This window comes from Pongo pygmaeus, chromosome 4 (genome assembly GCF_028885625.2).
Source record: "Pongo pygmaeus isolate AG05252 chromosome 4, NHGRI_mPonPyg2-v2.0_pri, whole genome shotgun sequence".
Lineage (NCBI taxonomy): Eukaryota > Metazoa > Chordata > Mammalia > Primates > Hominidae > Pongo > Pongo pygmaeus.
In genome coordinates, this window is record NC_072377.2 from 100,568,571 (window position 1) to 100,592,891 (window position 24,321).

Here is a 24,321-nt window from a genome sequence, read left to right on the forward strand (position 1 = left end):
ATGTCTCTCGGAAGAACAGCAACATGGAAAACTGCAGGAAAGGGAAAGTGCATGCACGGGTCATGCATGGTCCAGTAGGGAGACCAGTGTGGCTGGGAAGCTGGCTTCCTGTGGATAAGGGGGGAAAGGCAGGGAGAAGGATAGACCTAGGCAGAAGCTTTAGAGTACCTATTGTTTATCTTCTCTGAAAACTGGATAAGAAGAAATGGATTTGAATGGCAGTCCGCAGTCAAATGCAGATGGCTCTCCACATAAAGAGAATTGTTACAAATGATCTGCAGTAGTGAATGAAAAACTGGGATTCCCCTCTAGAGAGGTTTAAAAAAGACAGATGTCTGAGCTCAAATAAGGATCTCCTGTAGATACTTGCAATGCATTTGCCTTATCTTAGCTCATCTTAGTAGTAGGCAATTTAACAATATATTCTGGCTTACTGTTTTTCAAACTGTGTGCACAATAGTCGGTTATGACATTTAGTGAGTCATCATCAACAGTTTAAAAAAGAAATTTGAATAAAGTAGAACAGAAGTTAAATATCAGAATATGCTGCCACTGTTAACATTCTCAAGGGCCTATTTGTGTAAATCGGGATTTTCAATCTTGAGCCAATTAAAACAACAAAAAAATCTGCCTCAACAGTGCACCAGAAATGCAGGTAGCATTATCTTCATGTGTCCCAGACTGTAATAAACATGAACAGGCAAACATAGCTGCAGCATTAAATAAAATATTTCCTAATTTTTAGTTTTTATTGTTTGTTTTGGATTTGTTTCCACTTTGTGTTTACAGATTAATAAAACATAGTTCACATTATTCATTGCTTTTACCTGATCATAGATAATAAAGATAAGAATTGTTCCATGAAACTTCATGTTCAAATTATGTGCATTTATATGTACTAGTTGCAATGTAAAACATATTTCTTACTGAGGACCACGGGGAAAAAAAGTTTGGAAAAATTACTGAGAACTTTACTTAAAAACAATTTGTATACGCTATGCATATTCTGCTTAGTTTCTGAATTGGTTGAGGCTCTTTTGGTTCATAAATAACAGAAAAAGCAACTTGTACTGTTAAAACAAAAATGAGGGGAGATTACTTTGAAGGCTATAGTGTACGTCCCAGAACCAAAGCCTTTTGAATGCAACTGGGCCTCACTAGAGAGTGCAGCTCATTAAGTGGAAGGTCATAAGGAAGCTCAGCCCTCTTCTGTCTCCTCCCATCTCTGCTTCCCTGGCAGGCCTGTTCTTTCTTCCTGTGCAGGCTGGCTTTCTGGGTCCTCAGTTTCCACAGTGAAGCCCAGGTCTACATGCTTCACGTTACGGTTTTTAGCACCCAGAAAGCTTTTTCCTCTATCTTCATCTTAATTTCATTACTCAGTCCCTACCTCCCAATGAGGAAAGAAAACCTGCCCGTTTGGGTCAGTTCAAGTCAGGTCTACCATTGGTCCAGCCAACTGTGGGCTGTGGAGAAGAGGGACAGAGCAATGGGGAGCCCTGATGGGATCTGGAATCCTACTCCAAAGAAGGAGGAACGGGGGTGAGCTGGGCAGATATTCCAAATGGCCCCTGGTGCATGCTCTTAACTCTTCTTTCTAGAAACTAGTGAATTCTTATATATTCATTCAAAGAAATCAAGATTCTGCATGTGCCCCAAATGACTTTGAGTATTAAATCCAAATAGACACTTTTCCTCAATTAAAAAAAACACTGTGGCTTGCAGGCAATTGAAGAACCTCTTAGAAATGGCACATTTCTTTATACAATAATCTGAGCTGGAAACAGAAATGCAGGGAAAGAAACAAAAGTGAAAACAAACCTGACACCAGTAAATATGTAATGTGAAGTGATCTGCAACAAGAAGGATCAAGACTATTTTATAATCAAACACCAAAGAGAGGTGACCTTAGGCATACCTTGGAACATAAAAATCTTGCTTTGCAGGATGGCTTTATTTTCTGCGTTAAATCTAACCAAAGAGTTTGCAGTATTGTGTGGTTTGGGTGTGGCGGTAGAAGCCTGGGGTGAGTCACCATGATGACCAATTGTGGTTTCATTTTTGCTATAGGGAAGAAATGTGATTTGCTCAGCTTATCGTCCCAATCTACATGCCTTCTGGATAGGCTACAAGAAATACCTATTAATGGACAAAAGACAGGCTGAGGGAGGAAATGAAGACTAGGCCTGGGAAAATTTAGATGACAATTTTTTGAGTGGGAGGGAGTAGGTTAGGATATATAGAAAGGAAAAGATAATTGATTCAAAATCTTCAATATGACAAGAATATGATAATTCTTATAATAAAAATTGATTCCTATGAATGACTTTGTCTAGATACATTCCACACAGAAATAGCACATTAAAAAATTAATCTAGCTTTGGTAAATACTTGAAGCAAGCAGTTGGCTGTACAGACATTTGGGCTGCTAAAATTTCTATACAGAAAATTAATTTCATAAGATGGTGTTTGTGAGTGGGAGAGAAATGAAAGTTAGTGGAAAGATTTCAAAAATATAACTTGATTTCCAGAGATACACTTGCTAGTCTGAAAATGTAATTTTGTAGGCCAGGCACGGTGGCTCGCACCTGTAATCCTAGCACTTTGGGAGGCCGAGGCGGGTGGATCACATGAGGTCAGGAGTTCGAGACCAGCCTGGCCAACATGGCAAAACCTTATCTCTACTAAAAATACAAAAATTAGCTGGGTGTGGTGGTGGGCATCTGTAATCCCAGCTACTCAGGTTGAGGCAGGAGAATCACTTGAACCCGGGAGGTGGAGGTTGTGGTGAGCCGAGATCGTGCCACTGCACTCCAGCCTGGATAACAGAGCGAGAGTCCATCTCAAAAAAAAAACGTAATTTTGTGACTCAGTTTTCTGTGTTGCCTCCAGATCTGAGGGGCCATGATGAACTCCCAGGACAGGAACACGGGAGCACTTTGGGTTTAATAAGTTCATTACCATGCACACATCATCCCAAATTTGGTTTCTTGTTGCCTAACAAATGTTAAAGTTATTTCGAATAACCAGCCACTCTATCAGCACATACACAAAAGAAGCAAACCAAAAAGAAAAAAAAAAGGAAATGGAAAAATGGAAAAAGCACCCATTATTGGGAATGAGCACATCAGCGTGAATTCTGGCTGCCAGCTCAGGTATGTGGGTCTGGCTTAGAGCTTTCCTAGGGTACTGCTCAGCTATGGCTCATTTTATGGTCTACAGAATGTCTGGAATGCTGGTTGAATGGAAACAGATCTATAACATTCATTGATTGGACAGGAGGTTGCTTCTTACTGGGGATCCAACCAAAACTGCTTTGCCCCTGTCCAAAGAACATTCAGGGGTTTTGAAATTTTTAACTATTAATAATAAATGCAATTTAATAATTGCAACCAGCATTTATTTGCACAATTGTCATACATGAGGCACTGTGCCAAATGCTTTAATACACTGCCTTATTCCATCATTAGAATAACCCTAGGATGTAGGTACTCAGCTTTATCATCCACAGGTAACAGGTTAGGGAACTGATATTCAACGTGATTAAGTAATTTGCTTGAGGTATGCAGTCCATAAGTGGCAGAGCTGGGATTTAAACATAGTTGTGTGGATCTAAAACTCTTACGCTTTACCCACTATGATGTATTGCCAAAATATGGCAATCTCCAGCAAATGCGATGTGGTATCTACCTGGATGTTTCTTTGGCTCTGTTCTTTATTTCTTTATAGGAATACTCTTTCAAGTATATATTTATATGCAAATCGATTCCTAGGTAGAACAGCCAGTTGGTGGAGCAGTCAGAACACACACAACATTTTTCGATTAAATTCTCTGTCTTCTATGGGTACAGTATGTGGTGCCCCAAAATAATTACAATAACAACATCAAAGATCTCTGATCACATATCACATAACAGATATAATGAAAAAGGTTGAGGTGTTGCAAGAATTACCAAAATGTGGGTAGACATGAGGTGAACACACATGCTGTTGGAAAAATGGTGCTGACAGACATGCCCGAGGCACGGTTGCCACAAGCCTTCATTTTGTAAAAAACACAGTATCTGTGAAGTGCAATAAAGCAAAGAGCAATAAAATCAGGTATGCCTGTATTTATTTGTCTGTCTCTTCTAATTGTAAAGTCCTTTAGTGTAAGAGGTCTACAGTACCTCCCCATAGCAGGCATCTGTTACTGAGTAAATAAAGGAATAAATGATTACCTACATGCAGACAATAATGTGACAAAAGCCATTTATTTATTTTTATATATATATATATATATATATATATATACTTTTTTTTTTTTCTTGAGACAGAGTCTTACTCTGTCACCCAGGCTGGAGTGCAATGGGACAATCTTGGCTCACTGCAACCTCTGCTTCCATTGTTCAGGCGATTCTTGTGCCTCAGCCTCCTAAGTAGCTGGGATTACAGGTGCGCACCACCATGCCCAGCTAGTTTTTTGTATTTTTAGTAGAGACGGGGTTTCGTCATGTTGCCCAGGCTGGTCATGAACTCCTGAGCTTAGGTACTCTGCCCACCTCAGCCTCCCAAAGTACTAGGATTACAGGCATGAGCCACCACACCATCTATATTTAAAAGAAGCTTCCCCAAATTAGTAAATGCTGGTTCATGATATCAAAGTTCCAATAATTCTTCACTGGCTACAAGGAAAAGTGAAACAGCAAGGTCTTCAACTTCTTTGAAATTCTTCTGTACTCATAGTCATTAATGCATTGTTTAGCAATTGTTCTGCTTATGTGAGTTCTGACTTTTAAGCTAAGCCTGAAGGTTAGGGTTATTATCTCTTACAGATTTTGATACCTAATATATCATGTATTACAGTGTAGCTGCTCCATAAACAATGAGCTGGTGAATAGATTGATTACTTACTCCATTACATAGACCCTCAACTCCAGCCAGGTGAGTAGGTTCCTCTTTATCTGGTCAGGTGCCCCCACCCCTTCTCCTTCATTCACACCTCACCAGCCAGCCAGCCAGCCAGCCTGCTCATGTCTCCTTCCTCCTTTCCCTCCTACTGTTGATACAACCCCTGTGGAACCCCAAACTCCCAAAGCACCTTTGTACTTACTCACACATTGTTATGTCTTTCAATATCCCTACAACATCATGTGTTACAAATGCCCCATGACTTCAGCTAAACTGTCAGTCCCTGGAAGGCAGGCAATGTATCTTTTTAATCTCTATATCTCTCCTTCTACTAGTCCTTTCACAATGCTTTACACAGAATACTCTCAAGAAATATATAACTGGTTTAAACTCAATTTTTAAATACTCTGTTGGAAAATAACCTCAAACTCTAACGCCACCAAGTCACTGGAAACCATTCCAGAGTTTGAATAAAGTACTCCATGGATCTAAAAACTTGATTCTGGGATATGTAGGCTGTCCAGTAAGAAAATCATTCTAGTTCCTGGGGTGGAGGCCAGGAAGGAGGAGCTGCCTGTCACCTCACCCCTACAGCTTTTGTGTTTGTTTAAATTACTGTAGTGGTGTGGTCATAATCATAAGAAGATCTTGTTTTCAGACTTATGGCATAGTTTCCCTCCTTTCTGAATGTAACCGATGCCAACAATCATTTGTTTTTCCTGAGTGGACATAGTCCCAATCTGTAAGTTGTTCCATTTTTATGTATAAATTCCTGCAGTGCTACCTGTTTGTCGAAATACTAGATACACAGAGAGTAAGCAGAACACTTTAAGAGGAAATGCCTTTAAATCCTCTTCTCGCCCCATCCCCTTCCTCAAAATTAAGAATGCTGCTAGCCTATCCTTTGAGGAAGAAGTCAGAATTCCTAAAATGAGGAGGTACAGAGGAAACCAGAATTCTGTTCTGCCAGTCTCCATATAGCATGACAAATCTCTCCTTAAAATCTGCCTTCTGGCCGGGGGTAGTGGCTCATGCCTGTAATCCTAGCACTTTGGGAGGCCGCACTCGGCAGATCACTTGAGGTCAGGTGTTGTTCGAGACCAGTCTGACCAACATGGTGAAACCCCGTCTCTACCATTAAAAAAAAAAAAAAAAAAAAATAGCCGGGTGTGGCAACGCGCCTGTAGTCCCAAGTACTTAGGAGACTGAGGCAGGAGAATCGCTTGAACCCGGGAGGCGGAGATTGCAGTGAGCAGATATCGCGCCACCGCACTCCAGACAGAGCGAGACTGCCTCTCCAGGAAGGAAAAAAAAAAGAAAGGCTCTGCCTTCTCTCTCTTCAACTGTCCTAAACCCCAACACTGCAGAAAGCGGTGACCCCAAGTCCCAAAATGACGATGCTATTGCAGGGTAACAAACAGGTTTTCTGTCAGGCCTGATGGTGAATCAGCAGCAACTTCAGGCTGACAGTCTCTCACATGAGCATGTAGGGCTTGTTAAATTTTACTTCCAGCCCCAAACCAGGAAGCGCTGTTTAAGATGAGCCCAAGACAAAAGCAATCTAGCTTCAGAAACAAAACTCGCCAGACTCTAGAAAGGCTATAAAGGGTTTAAATTTGGGACTGTTCTCCGGTTTGCATTGGAACTTATGTTCTCCTCCCCATAAAAGTTTATTAAAATTCGAAACTGCCAAAAAACAAAGTAAAATCATATAAAACATACACAGGCGCGTGCACGCACACACACACAGACCAATTTGTTTTTATGATCCGCTTCCTTATCTAGACTGTCCAGGCTTGGGCCAGATTTGAGTTGGTAAACTCTCACAGCTAAAGCAGAGCAGAATGTAGAAAGAGTATCTACTTCTCTGGATTCTTGGGAGGAGGGTCGAAGCGTAGACGGGCCACGCCCGGGTCCCGCTCTCTCGTTGCACAACTGCAAGCTAGATCTGGGCATCGAAGGAGGAACGCTGCAACCTCCAACCCCTTCTTTCTGACCAACCGGGACCCGAGAAGTGCTGGGGCCGGGGCGGGTCACCGGGTGAGGACCGGGGCGGAGGGTGTTAAGTTACAGGGCAGGAGCACGGGTCCATCCGCGGGCAGGAAGGGGAGGGCCCATCGGGGCCAGGGGAACCCCGGCGCAGACCTGGGGTGGGGTGGAAAAGCTGCCTCACCGCGCGCTCCCGGGCCCTCCGCTCACTCCCTCCCTGGCAGGACTCCCCGCCCGGCCTCCCCGCCACTCTCCGCGGCGCATTCCCGGAGGCAGCGCCCGCAGCGGCCTCGCCATGTCCCAGCCCGGCCGGAAGCCCGCTGCCTCCCCGCGGCCCCGGCGCGCAGCCGCCGCCCGCCGCACCCAGGAGGTGAGTGGCGCTCCTGTCGGCGCCGCGGGGCTGGGCGATGGGGGACCGGGTCCCGGAGCTGTGGCCGCTCTCCCTTGGCGTTGCCAGGCTGGCGGGTCTGCAGTCCCCGGCGCCCCCGCGGGGCAGGGAGAGGGCTAGGGGCTTGGCCGCTGCCAGGCAGGTGGCTTCGGTTCCCCGGCCGGGTCCAGTGCGCTGGGCGTGGCGTTGGCCGGGTAGAGTGGAGTGGGGGACGCGTCGAGAAAAGTTGGCTGGTAAGACGTGGGTGAATGAGGATGATGACGAACGGGGAATGAGGTTCACTCAGGACCCCCGAGTGAGTGGGGTGGTTTCACTGGACAGCGGGATCTAGTCTTCCGCGCTAAGGCCGGGCCGCAGGGCGTGGCTGCCTGGAGACGCAGAGCCTCTTCCCTAACCAGCCTCGAGCCAAATTGGGCGGGCGAGGAGGGGCGGGGCCTGCGCCGGGCCCCACCCCCAGGGTTCTGCCCACCTGGCAGCCGCCTTGGGAGGTGCGGAGCTCAGTGCCAGCCCGGTCCCGGCCAAGCGGAGTGTGAGCCTAGCGCCCCCAACGCAGCACCCCGCGCCCTCGCCAGCTTCCCCACCGTGCGGATCGAAGCCAGCCGGTTGTTGCCATGGCATTCGCCAGCTGGTGGTACAAGACGGTAAATAGGAGCGGTTGTGCCTGGGCAAGACCGGGAAGGGAGTGTGTTGGAAGGGAGTGTGTTTGCTTTGCCCTTCTGGGCGTGCGGATGAAGCGTTGTCCGGGGTTTGGCGGGGAAGGGGTGCGGACCGGGTGCGACCTCCTCGCAGACCTTCAGGTTAGGCTCGGGGAGAGGCAGAGGACTCACCCTCTTGTGGTATGTATGAGCGCGCCTGAGCGTGCGCGGCGCATGCACCTCTCTCGCCCCGGTGTCAAGCCCTATTCTCTGCTGGCGCTCACAAGTGGGATGGAACTGGAATTGTTGCTGGAAGAATTCTGTCTAGGAGGTGGATTCCTGAATGAACTCGGACGCAGCTCGCAAGAGCTTTGATCTAGAGTTCTTTTTTAACCCCTAAGTAAAGTTCAAAATTTTTAGAGGGCGATTGTTGGACGTACATTCGCCAACGCAAAGGAGAGGCAGCTGCAATGTGAGGCAAGGAGAAAATCCCAAACACCAAGGGGCAGAAGCAACTGAGATCCGAGACCAAGACCCTTGGAGAGAGCGGTGGAGGGGTGGAGGAAAGAAAGCGAGGAAGTGAGGGAGGGAGGGAGAGAGAGACAGCGCGCACAAAAGCGAGCTTCTCTGCACTTTATTACTTTGGATGAGGGACAAGAACGTTCCATTTGTTTGGTGCATTGAATATTTGTCCTACCAATTAGGTGTCATATCCAGTCAAGCTGGCACTTCTAGTGTTTTGGAACCAGGAAGCATGATTTAACATTAGATTGCTTTCCAGAAAAAAAAAAAAAATCACACACAGGAGTTTTGTTGACAGTGAGAGCCAAAATGTTTATGTCTCATTGATTTATGGTGAGAATTAAAAAATTAGTTAGGTATGTCTTTTTCTCTCTTGGCATGTGGTATTGGAAAAAGCAAAGATGTTGGAATCAGACATTCTTTGGAGCTAGAAACCCTGTATAAGAATCAAGAAAGAAACTGTTACTTATCAGACAATGGACATTTATTGATCATCTATTATGTGCCAGGCAGAATTATATCCCACAAGTAGTGTTTTTTTAGATTATTTTTTATTCTCCATTTCTATATAAATAGTATATATGTATAGTGTGTATGTGTGTATATTTATAGTGTGTGTGTGCATATATATGTGTAAATATATATATATATGCGCGCACACACACACATACAATATACTGTACAGGGTCTCTCTCACTATGTTGCCCAGGCTAGTCTAAAACTGCTGGTCTCAAGCAATCCTCCCACCCCAGCCTCCCAAAATGTTGGGATTACAGGCATGAGCCACTGCACTGGTCCTACAGGTGCTTTTTAAAGCCTCCATGTACACTGTGGAGAACAAAGAATTTTTCTCAAATGGAAATAAGTCAACCTTTTCAACCTGTTTTCACATGTGTAAAATAGAAATTATATGCACCACATAAGTATTGGTGAGGACTAATTAGATTTAAAAGTCAAAATGTCATACACATATGCTTTCAAGAATTGGGAATTCCAATTTCCCTTGAGATATTTCTTCATGAATGTTTTCCAGTACATTTCCTGGGCTTTTACATGTAACGTTTTATTGATGTGGTAAGAACAAACCACATCAATTTGCTTTGAGTCATTATTGGCCTAAGGTTCTTATCAAAATGTACCATGTACCTTATCTGCAAATATGGATAGCAGTAGTTCAGAGTTGACATCAAACTTCTCCTTCCAGACTCATGATTCTCTCAAGGAAACTCTGCTGGATTACTTGGATGAAAGTAGTTTAAATCTATGCTTTTAACCCTGTTTTGTTCAGTCACAGTCTGATGTTTTTGCTAAAACCTCTCTTAGAATCCAATTTTGGTACTATCATGAAAACTTTTTGCTAGTAGGAACTTCCTAGAACTAGCTACATGCCTGTGATCAAGCTTTAACTTTGCCCAAACCAGTGCTATTCAATAGAAATATAATGTGAGCCACATCTGCAATTTCAGATTTCCAAGGAGCCACTTTAACAACAACATCACAACAAAAAGCAGGTGAAATTTGTGCTAATTGATATATTTTACTTAACCTACTATATCCCACATATTATTATTTCATCATGTAATCAGTGTATAAGCCATTGAGATATTTTACATTCTTTTTTATATTAATTCTTCAAAATCCAGTGTATATTTACATTAACAGCACATCTCAATTCACACTTGCCACATTTCAAGAGTGTTCAGTAGCCACAAGCAGCTAGGGGCTATAGTAATGGACAGTGTAGCGCTAGACCATGGACTCCTAAACTTTCTTTTTTTCCTTTGGTGATAGGTGGGTGGTCACAGACAATTTTGAGAATCAAATGGGATTTATGGACTGCTTTCCCAACAAAATACATACAAACATACACAAAATGCAGTTTCCAATATAGCTTCAGGGAGTTCAGAGATTTCCAAAAGACCACCCATAAATCCCCCAAAGGTCCGTGAAGCCAGTTTATAACACACACACACACACACATATATATATACACACACATATATATTATACACCCAGACACACATATATACATACACACATACACACAAACATATACAATCTAATATACATATATGTGCATATTTCTATATAATACACACATGCATGTATAATACATATATAGACATCTAGATTTACGTGTGTATATATCTACAGATATAAATACAGATGTCTGTATATACACATGCATGTATAATACATATATAGACATAGATTTATATGCGTATATATCTACAGATATAAACACAGATATCTGTATATACACAGACATCTCAGAATACTTCAGGTAAATCCTATAATTAAAATATCTTTGTGGAATCCTTTAAGTACTGAAAAGGTTATAAATAATCTAACTTTCAAAATTTAGGCAAAATAAAATGAAATAATTAAAAGACATGTCTAAGATGCATTTGTTTAACAGCATGCCACCTATAAAGCTAGTCAGTGAAACGTTGCAATGTATATTTCCACATTGAATGCCATCAATCCTATTGACTTTATCTTCTGAAAAATGTGGTTGTAGTAAACACACACACACACACACACACACACCACACACACAACTTTGCAAAGCTAAATTTGAAGAACATCTTATGAGCTATGTAATGATCAAGCATGAACGAAGGTTAATGTGGCCCACACCAGTAATCACATTCCTAAATCATAAGTTGATTCTATTAGACTATGTTAATTAAAGGTGTTTCTTAGCCTAATTAGATCCATAGACCTAGTGACAGCATGATCAAGAAGCCCAGTCATTTGGGAGGCCCCGTCATTGCAGCCAGCCTGGGAAGAATGTTGCAAGCCTCCCATGGCAGGACAGATCACTTGCTCACAGTGAATTTTAGAACTAAGGAAGGCAAATAACAGGGCCTGCAAAAAGGGCACGGACTTTAGGGTAATGGAAACATAGAGGTCAAATACAGCCTTTCTCTTTCAGCTGACAGTCTTTGAATTAGTTCGCGCCCCACTGTGTATAAGCCTTTTAAACTAAGAGTAGCATCTGATAATATCTCTCTCTAAATCAGTTTTGGCACTTCCCAGAAGGTTAATTATATTCTACAAGTGCCTTTTAAAGAATGCTATAGCCTTCTGGGGGTGGGAACAGTGCGGGGTCATGTGAGATTCCATGTGGATAGGTGGGTAATTAGTTCTGACTGGATTGTCTCAGCAGATACAAAACTACTCTAAGTAGTATATCATTTTTTCCCCCTTGAGGTATTTTAAAGATGAAAATCATATTAACAGATACTAAAGTTCTTTTCTTTAAGTTGTCTCATTTTCCTTTCATGAAAACATACCCAGAAAGCTTTACAGCCACCATAAAGGCAGGGGGCGGGGGTGGGAAGTATATCAGATGTCTTCCAGTTAAGAAAAATGCAAGAACAGCTCCATCCAATAAACACTGTTTATGTAAGTTATCTCCTCAGATGGAAAAGTCAGTTAACTCAGGAAGAAAAAGGTCTAAAGTTATCGTTTCCTAAAAATGTATGAAATTTGTTTTGATTGTAGGAAACTCATAGAACATAAGAATAAATTTGGTAAAGCTCAAAGATGTTCACAGTTGTTTATTGTCCACCTGCTGTGTGTCAGTTTTGTGCAGAGTGCAGTGGACACAAAAAAATTGTGCAGTGGTCTGTGCCTGGCCTCCTCTTGCATTTCTCATATATAAAACTACAAGTTCATTCTCATGACGACTGCTGTGACAACAAAGCAACTATTTAAATTCTCATGATACCCCCTTTGACTTAGGAAAAACTCATCAAGCCTTACTTCAGGTGAATCCCAGGAGCTAATCTATGGCAGGCAAAAGATGCCACCTCTGAAAACTGGACATAAAAGGCCTGTACCTTTACGGTGTCATCTTGTCATGTCCACTGAAATCTTAAAATGTTAGAAAAAACGAACACTTGGGGTTCAGTGAAACAGGGATTTCAGAATTACAGCTATGCAGTTAATCCTTAATATATATTAAGCATTGGTACACAGAATAAGAGAAGAGTATAATGAGGCCGGGCGCGGTGGCTCACGCCTGTAATCCCAGCACTTTGGGAGGCTGAGGCAGGTGGATCACAAGGTCAGGAGTTCAAGACCAGCCTGGCCAAGATGGTGAAACCCCATCTCTACTAAAAATACAAATATTAGCGGGGCGTGGTGTCAGGCGCCTGTAATCCCAGCTACCTAGGAGGCTGAAGCAGGAGAATGGCGTGAACCCGGGAGGCGGAGCTTGCAGTGAGCTGAGATTTCACCACTGCACTCCAGCCCGGGCGACAGAGCAAGACTCCGTCTCAATAAATAAATGAATAAATAAATAAATAAGTATAATGACCTCTTCATATACCAATCATTGGTGTCAATAACTGTCAACATTGTACCAATCTTGTTTTATCTGTTAACTGTCACAGCTGCCAGCATAGACACGCGCGCGCGCGTGCACACACACACACACACACACACACACACACACACACACGCACCCTTTCAACATTATTTAAAGCATGGGAATTGCAAATATAAGTTTCATCCTTGTAACCAAATTGCTGTAGTTTTTTGGGAAAATGAATTCTTTAACCCCCATGCGGTTTATCTCCTTGAGTGTAATATGAAGATGTGATAATAATATATAATACACAGTCATGAGATAGACAAAATACTAAACAAAAGCTTTATCGGATGAACCTAATATAAGGTTCCTTTGTACTTTAGGGAAAGTAAAATACTAAATTCTTCTGTTGTAATGTTTACAGCCTTAGAAAATGAAACCCTCAAACCTTTACTCACTGGCTTCTAATTCACCACAGTCAGATTGCTGCCAGGGAAAAAGAAGGGAGTGGAATAATTTTAATTGTATTAAAATGAACAAGGCAATGAACCAGGCGCCTCACTAATGTCAACTCTTTTCATAAATTTGCCAGCCCCTGGGATAGATAGCATTAGCCCTATTTTACAAGAAGAAACTGAAAAATTAAATTATCTGCCCAAGGTCACGGTCACATAGCCTTACAAATCTATGCTCTTTCTGCCCTATCAGAGTTTATTGCAGTCAACTAACAGAAATGACTCTGAGTATTTAAAACAAAGGGAATGTAACATAGGGAATTGGTTACCCAGGTAAAAAAAAAAAAAAAAAAAGGCTGGGAAGCCGTCAGGGGAGGGTGAGGCAACCCAGAGATTAGAAATTGCAGGAAGCTGCTACCATCCCTAGTCTAGAGGGACCCAGGGAGGACAAGGGTCACCTTGCAGAAGCTGGAACCACAGCTGACCCGTCCTGCAGGAGGTGCTACTGGAGGAGGGAGTGGGGCAAAGGGAATACCACCCACCCACCACCTCTAGTCTCCTGGCAGTGCCTGCTGTTGGCTAAACCCAACTTGAGGCCATCCATCAAGAGAATTGCAGCCAGCAAAGTTCCACTGCAATTTGAACACAGCAGAAGTGGAACAAGGAATCCACCTGAAGGCAGACACTCCTAGGATCTGCACCCAGGGAGACTGTTCTGAAGCAAAATCAGCTTTACAGAAGCTTTGGTCCATCTGCTTGTTTGCTGAATAATTTTGCTTTAGCAAGTAGAATACATATACAAATATATTTTAAGGCATTTTTGTGGGAAATGCCAATTTGCACATTGTCTCTTAATTTTTCAAGCTACCTTCTTGGCCTCTTTCTCTTTTGTCTAGTTTACTCATCTGAAAAGAGCAAAAGTACTTCTCAGGGAGTGTTTATAGGTTTGTGGGAACATGGTCATTCAATCAAGAATTATTTGTTATGGTCCTACCACACATCCAGGAAAAAAAAGGATATAATTTACCCTGTGATTAGGAAGGCAAGATGTAAGTTTATAAAGTAATCAGTAAGCAAGAGCACGTACAATAAAGTGCTAATTTGTTTGATTTACTGAGAAAATAGAGATTAATGTGCAAATATGAAAATATGATGCTCCATTAATAGGGCAAAGCTCAGAATTAGACAGGAAACACTGGTGTGGACATAGGGCACTGTGCTGCTTCACTGACCAATCAGAGTTTACCCAGGAGGAGCCCAGAGCCTCCCCAGTCTGCCTGACCCTGGGAACCTCCCCATGGGTGCCGACTCAGTGGGATGGTTTGAGGAGCGGAAACTTCCACTTCCTATCATGGTGCCCACAAATCTTCCCCCAAAACCAGTGGTTCTCAGTCCTGGCTGTATATTGGAATCATCTGGGGAACTTTAGAAAAATTTATCCATGGCTAGGCCCCATTCTATTCAAACTAAATCTAAATCCCTGTGCCCTGACACAGATGTTTCTAAAAGCTTCCCAGGTGCTTGTGACAGGCACTGAAGGATGGGACCCACTGCTAACCTGAAGTCTTTGTGATCCTCGGGAACCCCTGGTAGAAGCCTTTCTCAGTGTGTGTGATGGTAGAGAGCTGAGTTCCATGAGCTCGGAGAGTCCAGAAGGTATCAAGATAACCTTTTATTGCTCAGTGATTTTCCCACAGCTGTCCCTGGACATGCAAATACTATCTCGATGAAATTGTCGCCACATTGAAGAAGGAAAATTTTTAAGTTTTCAAATAAATCACCCACCAAGGCATACGATACAATATGTTTTAGTATAGTCACAGGGTGGTCACAACCATCAGCACAATTTTACTTTAGAATGTTTTCCTTTCCTCCTAAAAGAAGCCTCATACTTTAAAAAATAATAATAATAAAGCGAAGGCATTTCGGAAGCACACTAGCATTTCATACTCTTTTCACAGCTGGACTTAATGCTGGCAAGGGCTGCTTTTCTGTCTTCTTGCTTCTTTTATATGTGAAGGAGTTTCTTTGATTTTTTTTTTCTTTTTTTGTGATGGAGTTTTGCTGGTTACCCAGGCTGGAGTGCAATGGCACGATCTCAGCTCACTGCAACCTCCACCTCCTGGGTTCAAGTAATTCTCCTGCCTCAGCCTCCGGAGTAGCTGGGACTACAGGTGCGCACCACCATGCCCAGCTAATTTTTGTATTTTTAGTAGAGACAGGGTTTTACCATATTGGCCAGGCTGGTTTCGAACTCCTGATCTCCTGATCTGCCCACCTCGGCCTCCCAAAGTGTTGGGATTACAGGCGTGAGCCACTGTGCCAGGCCTAGTTTCTTTGATTTTTATCTTGTTTTGTGTGACATGTTCCCTTGGCTGTCTATGTATCTGGTTGTATCTGGGTAACAACAGGGCAGGTGCCCAAATGTGGCAGAGTTGAACCTTGCCCTGGCAGAAGCCCTTAGCTAGGTGAGAGCTCAGGCTCTGAGCCTTATTGCACTTAGCTCTTATTGATTTTTTTCAGATTTATGGGTTTGCTATGGCAGATTTTAAACGTATAGAGGCTGTCACCTAGAATGAGGACAAAGGACAGTTGTACTTGCCAACTATGTGATTAAAAGGGGGGTGAAAACAGTTTGGAAAATTATTCCTTCCTGAGTTAAGTTAGCAAAGCCCTTGATCTGATTTTTTTTCTCTGGCTCTGAGCTTCTGGAGCACATACCACCTTCATCTTAGCCCCCATCTAGTCTCCTGTCTTCTATGGCCTTGTCCTTCCAATGAAATTCTTTACTATGGCATCCTGTCCTGCTCTTCCTGTCTTTGGCCTCCTCTCTAGCTGCCAATACAGGACAGAATTCATGAGTATTGTGTGTTCAGTTCATTTATAAAACAAGTTTTAGAATAGGACGTTTTCATGTTTTGTTATTTTTCGTGCCTTTTGTTTTGTTCTTATTTCAGATCACCGGCGTGCGCTAAAGACTTTCTTGATGAAAATCCTAAGATCCTAGTTAGCTTTTAACTAGATCCAAAGTAGCCTAGTCTCTGGCCCACGTAATCCTGAGTGGTATCACCATGGAGAACATCGCTGTTCAGATCTTCAGTTGCTTTATTCATGAACCAAGGTGACAGTGGGTACTCCAAGGTGACAGTGGGTACTCCCTAGAGCTGCTGTGGGGAGCAAAGAAGACCACATAGGAGATGCCTGGCACTGGGCCTAGCACAGAGCAGATGCTTAGGAGGTGTTAATTTCTTTTCTCTAATTAGTTTTGTGGTTCAGTTCTCTTTCCCCAGCTGTCACTCCTTCCCTGTTCCCCTGCTCATCTCACTCTCCTCAACCCAGCAGTTACACGTAGTAGTGGTCAGCAGAGTTTTTTCTCTTTGCTCTTTAGAAAGACTCCTGCAGATTCATGAGCTGGATCGAATTTGACATATGTCATTCCCAAGTATTTCATTCCATCCTCTCAGTTATGTGAAAAGTACTCAATTATTTCATGAATCTCTCTCAGTGAAAAGATACAGTTGACTTTACATCATTAACAGACTGCTGAATATTGAATAATATTCAAGAAATGATCAGGGCAATGGTTAATTGATAAAGTTGTTATTTACTGGAAATACTTGTTAATTGTCTTAGGGTGATAATAGTATTGGGTATATACCAATACCATTTGGGAAAATGTTCTCAAATTTAAGGAGATGCATGGTGAAAAGTTTAGGGTTAAAATTTCAGGATGTCTGTAATTTAGTTTCCAATACAGGTATATAAACACATGTAGTGCCCTCTTACTCTCTCTCCTGTCTGTCTCTCTCTCTTTCTGTGTCTGTATGTATGCCTGTGTGTGTGTATGCAAATAGGGCAAAATATGGCAACAATGTTAATAGTTGTTGAAATCTGAGTGGGGGGAATGTGGGCATTCATTGTGTTATTCTTTCAACTTTTCTGTCTGTTGGAAATTTTTCATAATAAAAAGCTGGGCTTAAAATAGGAACTGGGCCAGGACCGGTGGCTCGCACCTATAATCCCAACACTTTGAGAGGCTGAGGGGGGTGGACTAACTGATGTCAGGAGTTCGAGACCAGCCTGATCAACATGGCGAAACTTCATCTCTACTAAAAGTACAAAAATTAGCCAGATGTGGTGGTGCACGCCTGTGATCCCAGCTACTTGGGAGGTTGAGGCACGAGAATAGCTTGAGCTCAGGAGGTGGAGGTTGCAGTGGGCTGAGATCGCACCACTGCTCTCCAGCCTGGGTGACAGAGTGAGACTCAGTCTCAAAAAAAAAAAAAAACTGGAAAAATATAATTCATGAAGTTCTAAAAAAGTTGGCCTTTTATTATAAGTGATTTTTATTTATGTCATTATACTTTTGTGTATTTTAAAATAGCTTTATATTGTGAGCACCTTTTTCTTTTGAAGTCAGAAAATAACAATACTTATAGTACATAATTTTAAAGTTGTTATTTTAAGTTGTCATTTTAAGGGAGAAAAGGCTGTACGTGCATTTACTGTGGGGTAATAAATTATGATATGTATTTGCCACATGAGCAGAAAGCAGAGTGAGACTCTGTGGAGAGCATGGAACCTTGTACCAGACAAGAACAAGTCACCTTTTAAAGTTTCTCATTTGTAAAATGGAATAATTACACCTCCTGACAAGTAAATGAGGCACTCAAAATAGTAAACACCCAATAAAACAGTGGCTATTATTATTACTTATGTAATCTGAAAAAATATGAATTACAGATTATGAATGTGATATCATGGTTCTAAAATTACCAGTTCTGGAAGGAGACAGATTTGGTAATCTCTGTCTTTGTAGAATGATTTTTTTAGAGATGTTTAAAGAAAAATTTTAGACAAATTTAACAGAGCTTATTTGAGCAAAGGATGATTTATGAATTGGGCAGTACTGAAAATCAAAAGTGGTTCAGAGAGCTCAGTACACTCCAGCAGCATGAGCAGCAAGCTTTTATAGCTGAATGTGGAAGCAAAGTGAAGAAATTACTTGATTGGCTACAACGAGGCATTTGCCTTATTTAGGTATGGTCTGATGAGAGGTTTGTAGTTATATAACCAATCAGCTGGTTGGCTGGTTATGATTGGCTGAGGCAATTTTTGTTTTGTTTTAAGTCATTTACAAGAAATGCCTTCAAGTTAAGTTTTAGTGTGCTTAGTAAGGTATCCAAGGACAGAGACCACCTCATGCTAATGGCCCCCTTATTTACTTTAACAGAGATAAGTAATATTTTCCCCTCAAGTCTGGCTTTTAGAAATCTTTTGCTCACCAATTATTCTAATATTTATCAATTGCCATATAGCCTTGATATATCAGTGGACTTTAAAATTGTTCATTTTTAAAAGATTCATTTAATTATTCAATAGATTGCCCTCAACTATGTACAAACAAACCCTTGACTAGGATGTATAGGTAAAAGAAGACCTGTAGAGGGTTTCACCAAGCTATTGCACCCTGGCTGCTTTTCAGTGGATGCCAATCACTAATCCATGAGAGTGTTTCTTCTGAGTAAGAATTGTCCAGTCGTGAACATGCCGTTTGGCTAGTCGTTCATACAAAACACTATCGAGAAAAGATTTCAGCCACAGGTTTGGTATTCCTTGGCCATTTTTAGTAGCATATCTGTTGATATGATTAAAGAAAATATTATCCAGTTCCATTTAGTGTGTTCTAGTGGCAAACAACAGATTTTAGTCAGAAAGCCTGCTTTGTGACCTTTTCCTATTTACTAGTTACGTTTCCTTGTAAACACCGTCAAATCACTATTATTCTTAGTTTTCTCATTTATAAAACAACATGAGCTTCTTTTTTGTATCAAGACTATATGGAAGTGCCTTGTATATAATAACATAAATTATTATTATTACTATTATTATTATCATTCTTCCTAATTCAAATAATTTCACTGACCTACATATCTAGATTATGATTCTGCTTTAGGGAACATAATAGCATTTTATATTTTGATTCAATTGAGGATGATTAGGACTGAATCCAATGGTGAGCTTTTATTTTTTCATATTTGGCTCCCTTTTCCCACTTTTTTGAACATCCCACAGTGTGACAGAAATGGAATAATTCTTTGTACCCCCTATTCAGGAACATACAACTATTTTTTCGTTTCTCAAAACATTTCAGTAAAGTTATGGCTTATTTTATCTTATCGCCAAAACAAATGAATATGTAAGCTACTTGAAGCTTTTATACCCCACGTAAAAATATTTGCATTAGGGAGAGTTTGATCAATGGGTATAAAGACAGTTATGAGGAATAAGATTTGTTGCTCTATTGCACAGTAGGGTGACTACAGTTAACAGTAATGTATTACATACTTCAGAATAACTAGAAAACAGGATTTTGAATGTCCTCACCACAAGAAATGATGAATGTTTGAGGCGATAGATTTAGTAATTACCCTGATTGATCATTACCCAATGTATATTCAAAACATCACCTTCTACCTGATAAATATGTACGATTGTTATGTGTTAATTAAAAATAAAATAACACTTTTAAAAATTGTGTTTATCCTCGGTGTCCTAGTAAGACAAATAATTCTCTTTATAGACATAATGAAATCTTAAAGCCATAACACATAGAAGAAGTTGCAGGTGTGGTCTTTGTCCTTCAGGTTTTGTCTTTCTGCATTGGTGGATACGCGGAAGAACTCTAGGGAATTCCCTTGGAGGACTCTTGAGTCCATGCTGAATTGAGCCTTAAGTATGGCTTCAGATGAAACATCGTTCTTATCTCATCTCCTTGATGAATGAGATGTTTACCGTGCTGAAAACTTGAGCTTAAAATTCATGAGGCATTTTGTAGGAGACAAGATGCCGCCTTGGCATCACCATCAGCTCTGCATCTAGTTAATTACAGACTGACCTTCTGGATCCCAAATGAATGTCTGTAGCATCCCTTGATTTTTGAGAGCCCCCTACGTTGGTGTGAATTACCGGCATTCTCAGGAGGAAGATTAAAGTGGTCCTTTTTTTAAAAAAAAAAAAAAAGGGTATGCATTTAGCCTTTGGGGATTAAAGTTACTGTCATCTGTGTCATCTTCCTTTATTAAGCATTATTTTTTACTTTTTTATAGCATGTCAGTGAAAAAACCAGTGAATCGCCTTCCAAACCAGGAGAAAAAAAAGGATCAGATGAGGTAATTTCCATAATACTGGGCTTTCATTTTCTCTTGCTTTTAAACTGTGGAGTCTGCCTTGAAATATTATATAATGATGTAGCAAAGAGCTTCTACTTTGCTTAATATTGGGAAATTTTGATTTAACCAAGATTTGATTCAAGAATATAAAAGGAAATCACTAAAAATAAATAAAAAAATTGTTCCTGGGAATAGAGCCTGTATGAATACTTTCCCTTTAGTAATAGAACTAAAGGGTTCTATTGTTGCTTAGGGTGTTTTCCCTATAGGAATTGGTGAATCCAGATTGTTTTGTTGGTGAATATGTCAAGTGTAGAAGGGAAAACAATTGCTATAGTAGAAAGGAAAACCTTTTTTTATGACAATAAACCATGAAAGGAGGACAGGGACAGCCAGATTAACCAGTCCTTCAGATTCATAAACAAAAGGAAGAGATAACTCTTTTTATTTGCACAGATTCTGTGGAAAACTAGTAAAACCAAATCTCCCCACTTTGAGATGGGTTTTCTTTGAGGCTGTTTCTTCTTTCACTGAATGACATACCATTCTTTGCACTGTTTAGAATGACCTACTTCTCTATGGAAGGGTCATGTGAAAGTTCTGCCCTTCCAAAGGATACAGGATTTGCCTTCCTTTACCTGCTTTTTGTGTGTTAAATCTCAATATAACTGGATGATATATCCGTCTTCATCCAGTAGAAATTGAGTCATTTCTAACTTGTAAACGTCATATAGCCAGGTTTTAAAAGGTACGTGGAAATTTGGAAAGCATCAAGTGATCATTTTATTTTTCTCTATATTATCAACATTAATCAGGTGTTTTTCTGAAATTTAGTTCTTCTTTCTGCTTATTTTCTGCAGTTTCAAAATAGTCAATATGTAAGGAGGCTGTTATGGCTAGAACCTGCTATGCATTCTGTACTAAAGTTTATGCCTCCATTTTCTACCATTGTTTTCATTACCAGTACCCATGAAAATGTAATTTAGATTGTTTCTTGCCAAGCAAGTTTTTAGTGAATTTTTTGTAGCCATGAAAGGCAAATGTTTCTTTAAAAATAGAAAGTAGAAGTAAACATATTAAGATTTCATCCTGTTTCCTGGTTAAATTAATAAAAGATAAATTTCCATTAAAAAAAAAAACACAAATTTTTCTTTTCCCCAACATGAAAATCTACCTAGTGTCAGCCAGGCACGGTGGCTCATGCCTGTAATCCCAGCACGTTGGGAAGCCGAGGCGGGTGGATCACGAGGTCAGGAGTTCAAGACCAGTCTGGCCAATATAGTGAAACCCCATCTCTACTAAAAATATGAAAAATTATGTGGGCATGGTGGTGTGCACCTGTAATCCTAGCTACTCCGGAAGCTGAGGCAAGGAGAATCACGTGAACCTGGGAGGCAGAGGTTGCAGTGAGCCGAGATCACGCCACTGCACTCCAGCGGAGTGACAGAACAAGACTCCGTCTCAAAAAAAAAAAAAAAAAAAAAAGAAAAGAGAAGAAAATCTACCTAGTGTCATTTAACTCATTTATCAACCCTACCCTTTAAATATATTTCCAGATAGGTTATCTATCAAATTAATATTGAGCAAATATTGAACACTTCCTGATTGAAAACCATTGTGTTATTTTATTCTCCAGACCAGTAAATAATGTTTTTGGTTGTTATTCTCTATTAATGTTAATTAAGGTTATTTGCCTAAAAAGGAAGTTTTCTTTTCCAATATGGTCAAGTGGATACAAAGCCAATACTAATACGGTCATTCTGGCCAATTATAACTGGGAAACTTAAATATTACACCTTGGATGTACAGGATGTACAGGCATTATTGGTATGTAACAACTGATGGTAGATAGTTAAGTATATAATGTCTGGATTATAATGTCTCTCATCTCCATATTTATAAAAGGTTTAGAAAGGAAAACACTGTTAAGAAGCCATGTTATAAGAGGCAGACTTTACTTTGATTTAAAAAATTGAAAGGCTGAACTTCTGCTTTAAAGAAGGAACAGAGAATTTTTCTTCTCTTTATTGGCATAGCAATTCTGAGATTGTTTTATTACATTTCTGGAAAATTCACATTCATGACTCCTGCCCTTGTGTCAGAGCCTGGACATATCAGTCTTTCAGCTCTGTCCCAAACAGCAGAAGCAAAGAGGGGATAGAGACTTTGCTCTGTCCCCATGGCTTAAATCATGGCTTTAGACAAAATAAACGTAACAGAATTTGTTTGAGCAAAGAATGATTTGTGAATTGGGCAGCATTCAAAACTGGAAGAGGTTCCTAGAGCTCTTCTCTCTCCTTAAATTCTGCCTGTATGTATTTGTTAAGGTGGCCAAGCATGGAGGTGGGTGACTTGGTAGTCAGGGTATATTTCCAAAATGGTCTGCCTCAAAGGGCCTCATTCTTTATGTTATGTGCAAATAAGTCATTAATGAGATGTTGTGTCCTGGAGACAGTTCAAGGAAACTGTCCCACTTTAGGCATTATGTTAGCCTTGATGTTCATGATTATAAAACCATGAGTAATCTGAATTTGTTATCTGCCTTGCCTACCATCCATAGTTTGTTGCCATCTCCTTTTCTTCTCAAAATTACCAGAGAAAGACTTCCTGAAACTGATTATTTCTCCCAAATATTTTCTTACCTACTGCTCTGTTGAACAAAACGTGAGATTAAGAAGCTTAGTTTGGTTTTTAGTAATCCATTTTCATACTGGCATGTACCCTCAAATGTTAAATAACTTACTGTCCGCAAGCATATGCAAATATACTGGTTAGCCCTCTGAGGACAAACCAGGGCCTTTGAAACAAAATCAGTTTGAAAATTTGCTTTCTATCTTAGAGGTACTTCTTCACAGTTTTTCTTCTCTTTTTATTATTCTGCTACATTTCAATTAGAGATGCCAGAAAAGGGCACAGAGGAGGACTTTGGGAGGGTATAACCAGAAGAAAAAATTGATGAGGGTTAGGTGAGAACCACCATTATATTGCCATATATAAAAATACATGGGAGGGCTGGGTGCGGTGGCTCAAGCCTGTAATCCCAGCACTTTGGGATGCTGAGGCGGGCAGATCACAAGGTCAGGAGATCGAGACCATCTTGGCTAACATGGTGAAACCCCATCTCTACTAAAAATACCAAAAAAAATTAGCCAGGCAAGGTGGCGCATACCCGTAGTCCCAGCTACTCAGGCGGCTGAGGCAGGAGAATCACTTGAACCCAGGAGGCAGAGGTTGCAGTGAGCCGAGATCACGCCACTGCACTCCAGCCTGGGCGACAGAGCAAGATTCTGTCTCAAAACAAACAAACAAACGAACGAAAACACACAAGGAGATGATTGTAGCCATGTGAATTTCAGAGTTCTTTCTCCCTTACTGTTTGTCAATAGTTTTTACTTTTTTGGAATATTACCCCAACACACAACCATTAAGTGATCCTGAGATACCTGCAGCAATTTTATTTTTATTTATTTATTTATTTATTTATTTTTTTGAGATGAGGTCTTACTCTGTCGCCCAGGCTGGAGTGCAGTAGCGTGATCATGGCTCACTGCAGCTTTGACCTCCCTGGGCTCAAGTAATCTTCCCACCTCTCAAAGTGCCAGGATTACAGGTGTGAGCCACCACGTCCAGCTACCTATAGCAATTGTAATAGAATGTTGAAGCTAATACATTTGTCACGCTGCATTTGAAATACAAATACTTGAGGATCGGGTAAGGTAAGTATCTGTGAGAATTTATTTATGTTTGCTTGTTTATACCAATTGTTATGAATTTTTCAATTCTTTCTCAGATGTAGAGGAATTACAGGACCAAAAGTTGCATGGACTAACAAGCCAAAGATAAAATAACTAGAGAGGAGGAAAAAGAAAAATGAAAACACTTAACATCAGCAACTTTAAATACAGTAGAACAAATAAGTCTTTCCAAACCTGCAATCAAATCTATTTAAAGG

General features: G+C 40.9%; 1 protein-coding gene across 31 annotated transcripts in view; it reads left to right on the forward strand.

Moving 5' to 3' along the window:
- The first annotated feature begins 6,787 nt into the window (after positions 1-6,787).
- CAST (calpastatin) overlaps positions 6,788-24,321 on the forward strand; it is a 112,046-nt gene continuing 94,512 nt past the window's right edge. For 8 of the 31 annotated variants that reach the window (XM_063665036.1, XM_063665037.1, XM_054487783.2 and 5 more), the window contains exons 1-2: positions 6,951-7,246; positions 20,307-20,369. In XM_063665036.1, coding sequence (XP_063521106.1) covers positions 7,172-7,246; positions 20,307-20,369 — 138 coding nt within the window. In that variant the 5' untranslated portion in view covers positions 6,951-7,171. Of the gene's footprint in view, positions 7,498-7,667; positions 7,906-20,306; positions 20,370-24,321 lie in introns of those variants that run through there. The other 23 variants (XM_054487799.2, XM_063665034.1, XM_063665035.1 and 20 more) reach the window with 15 other exon arrangements.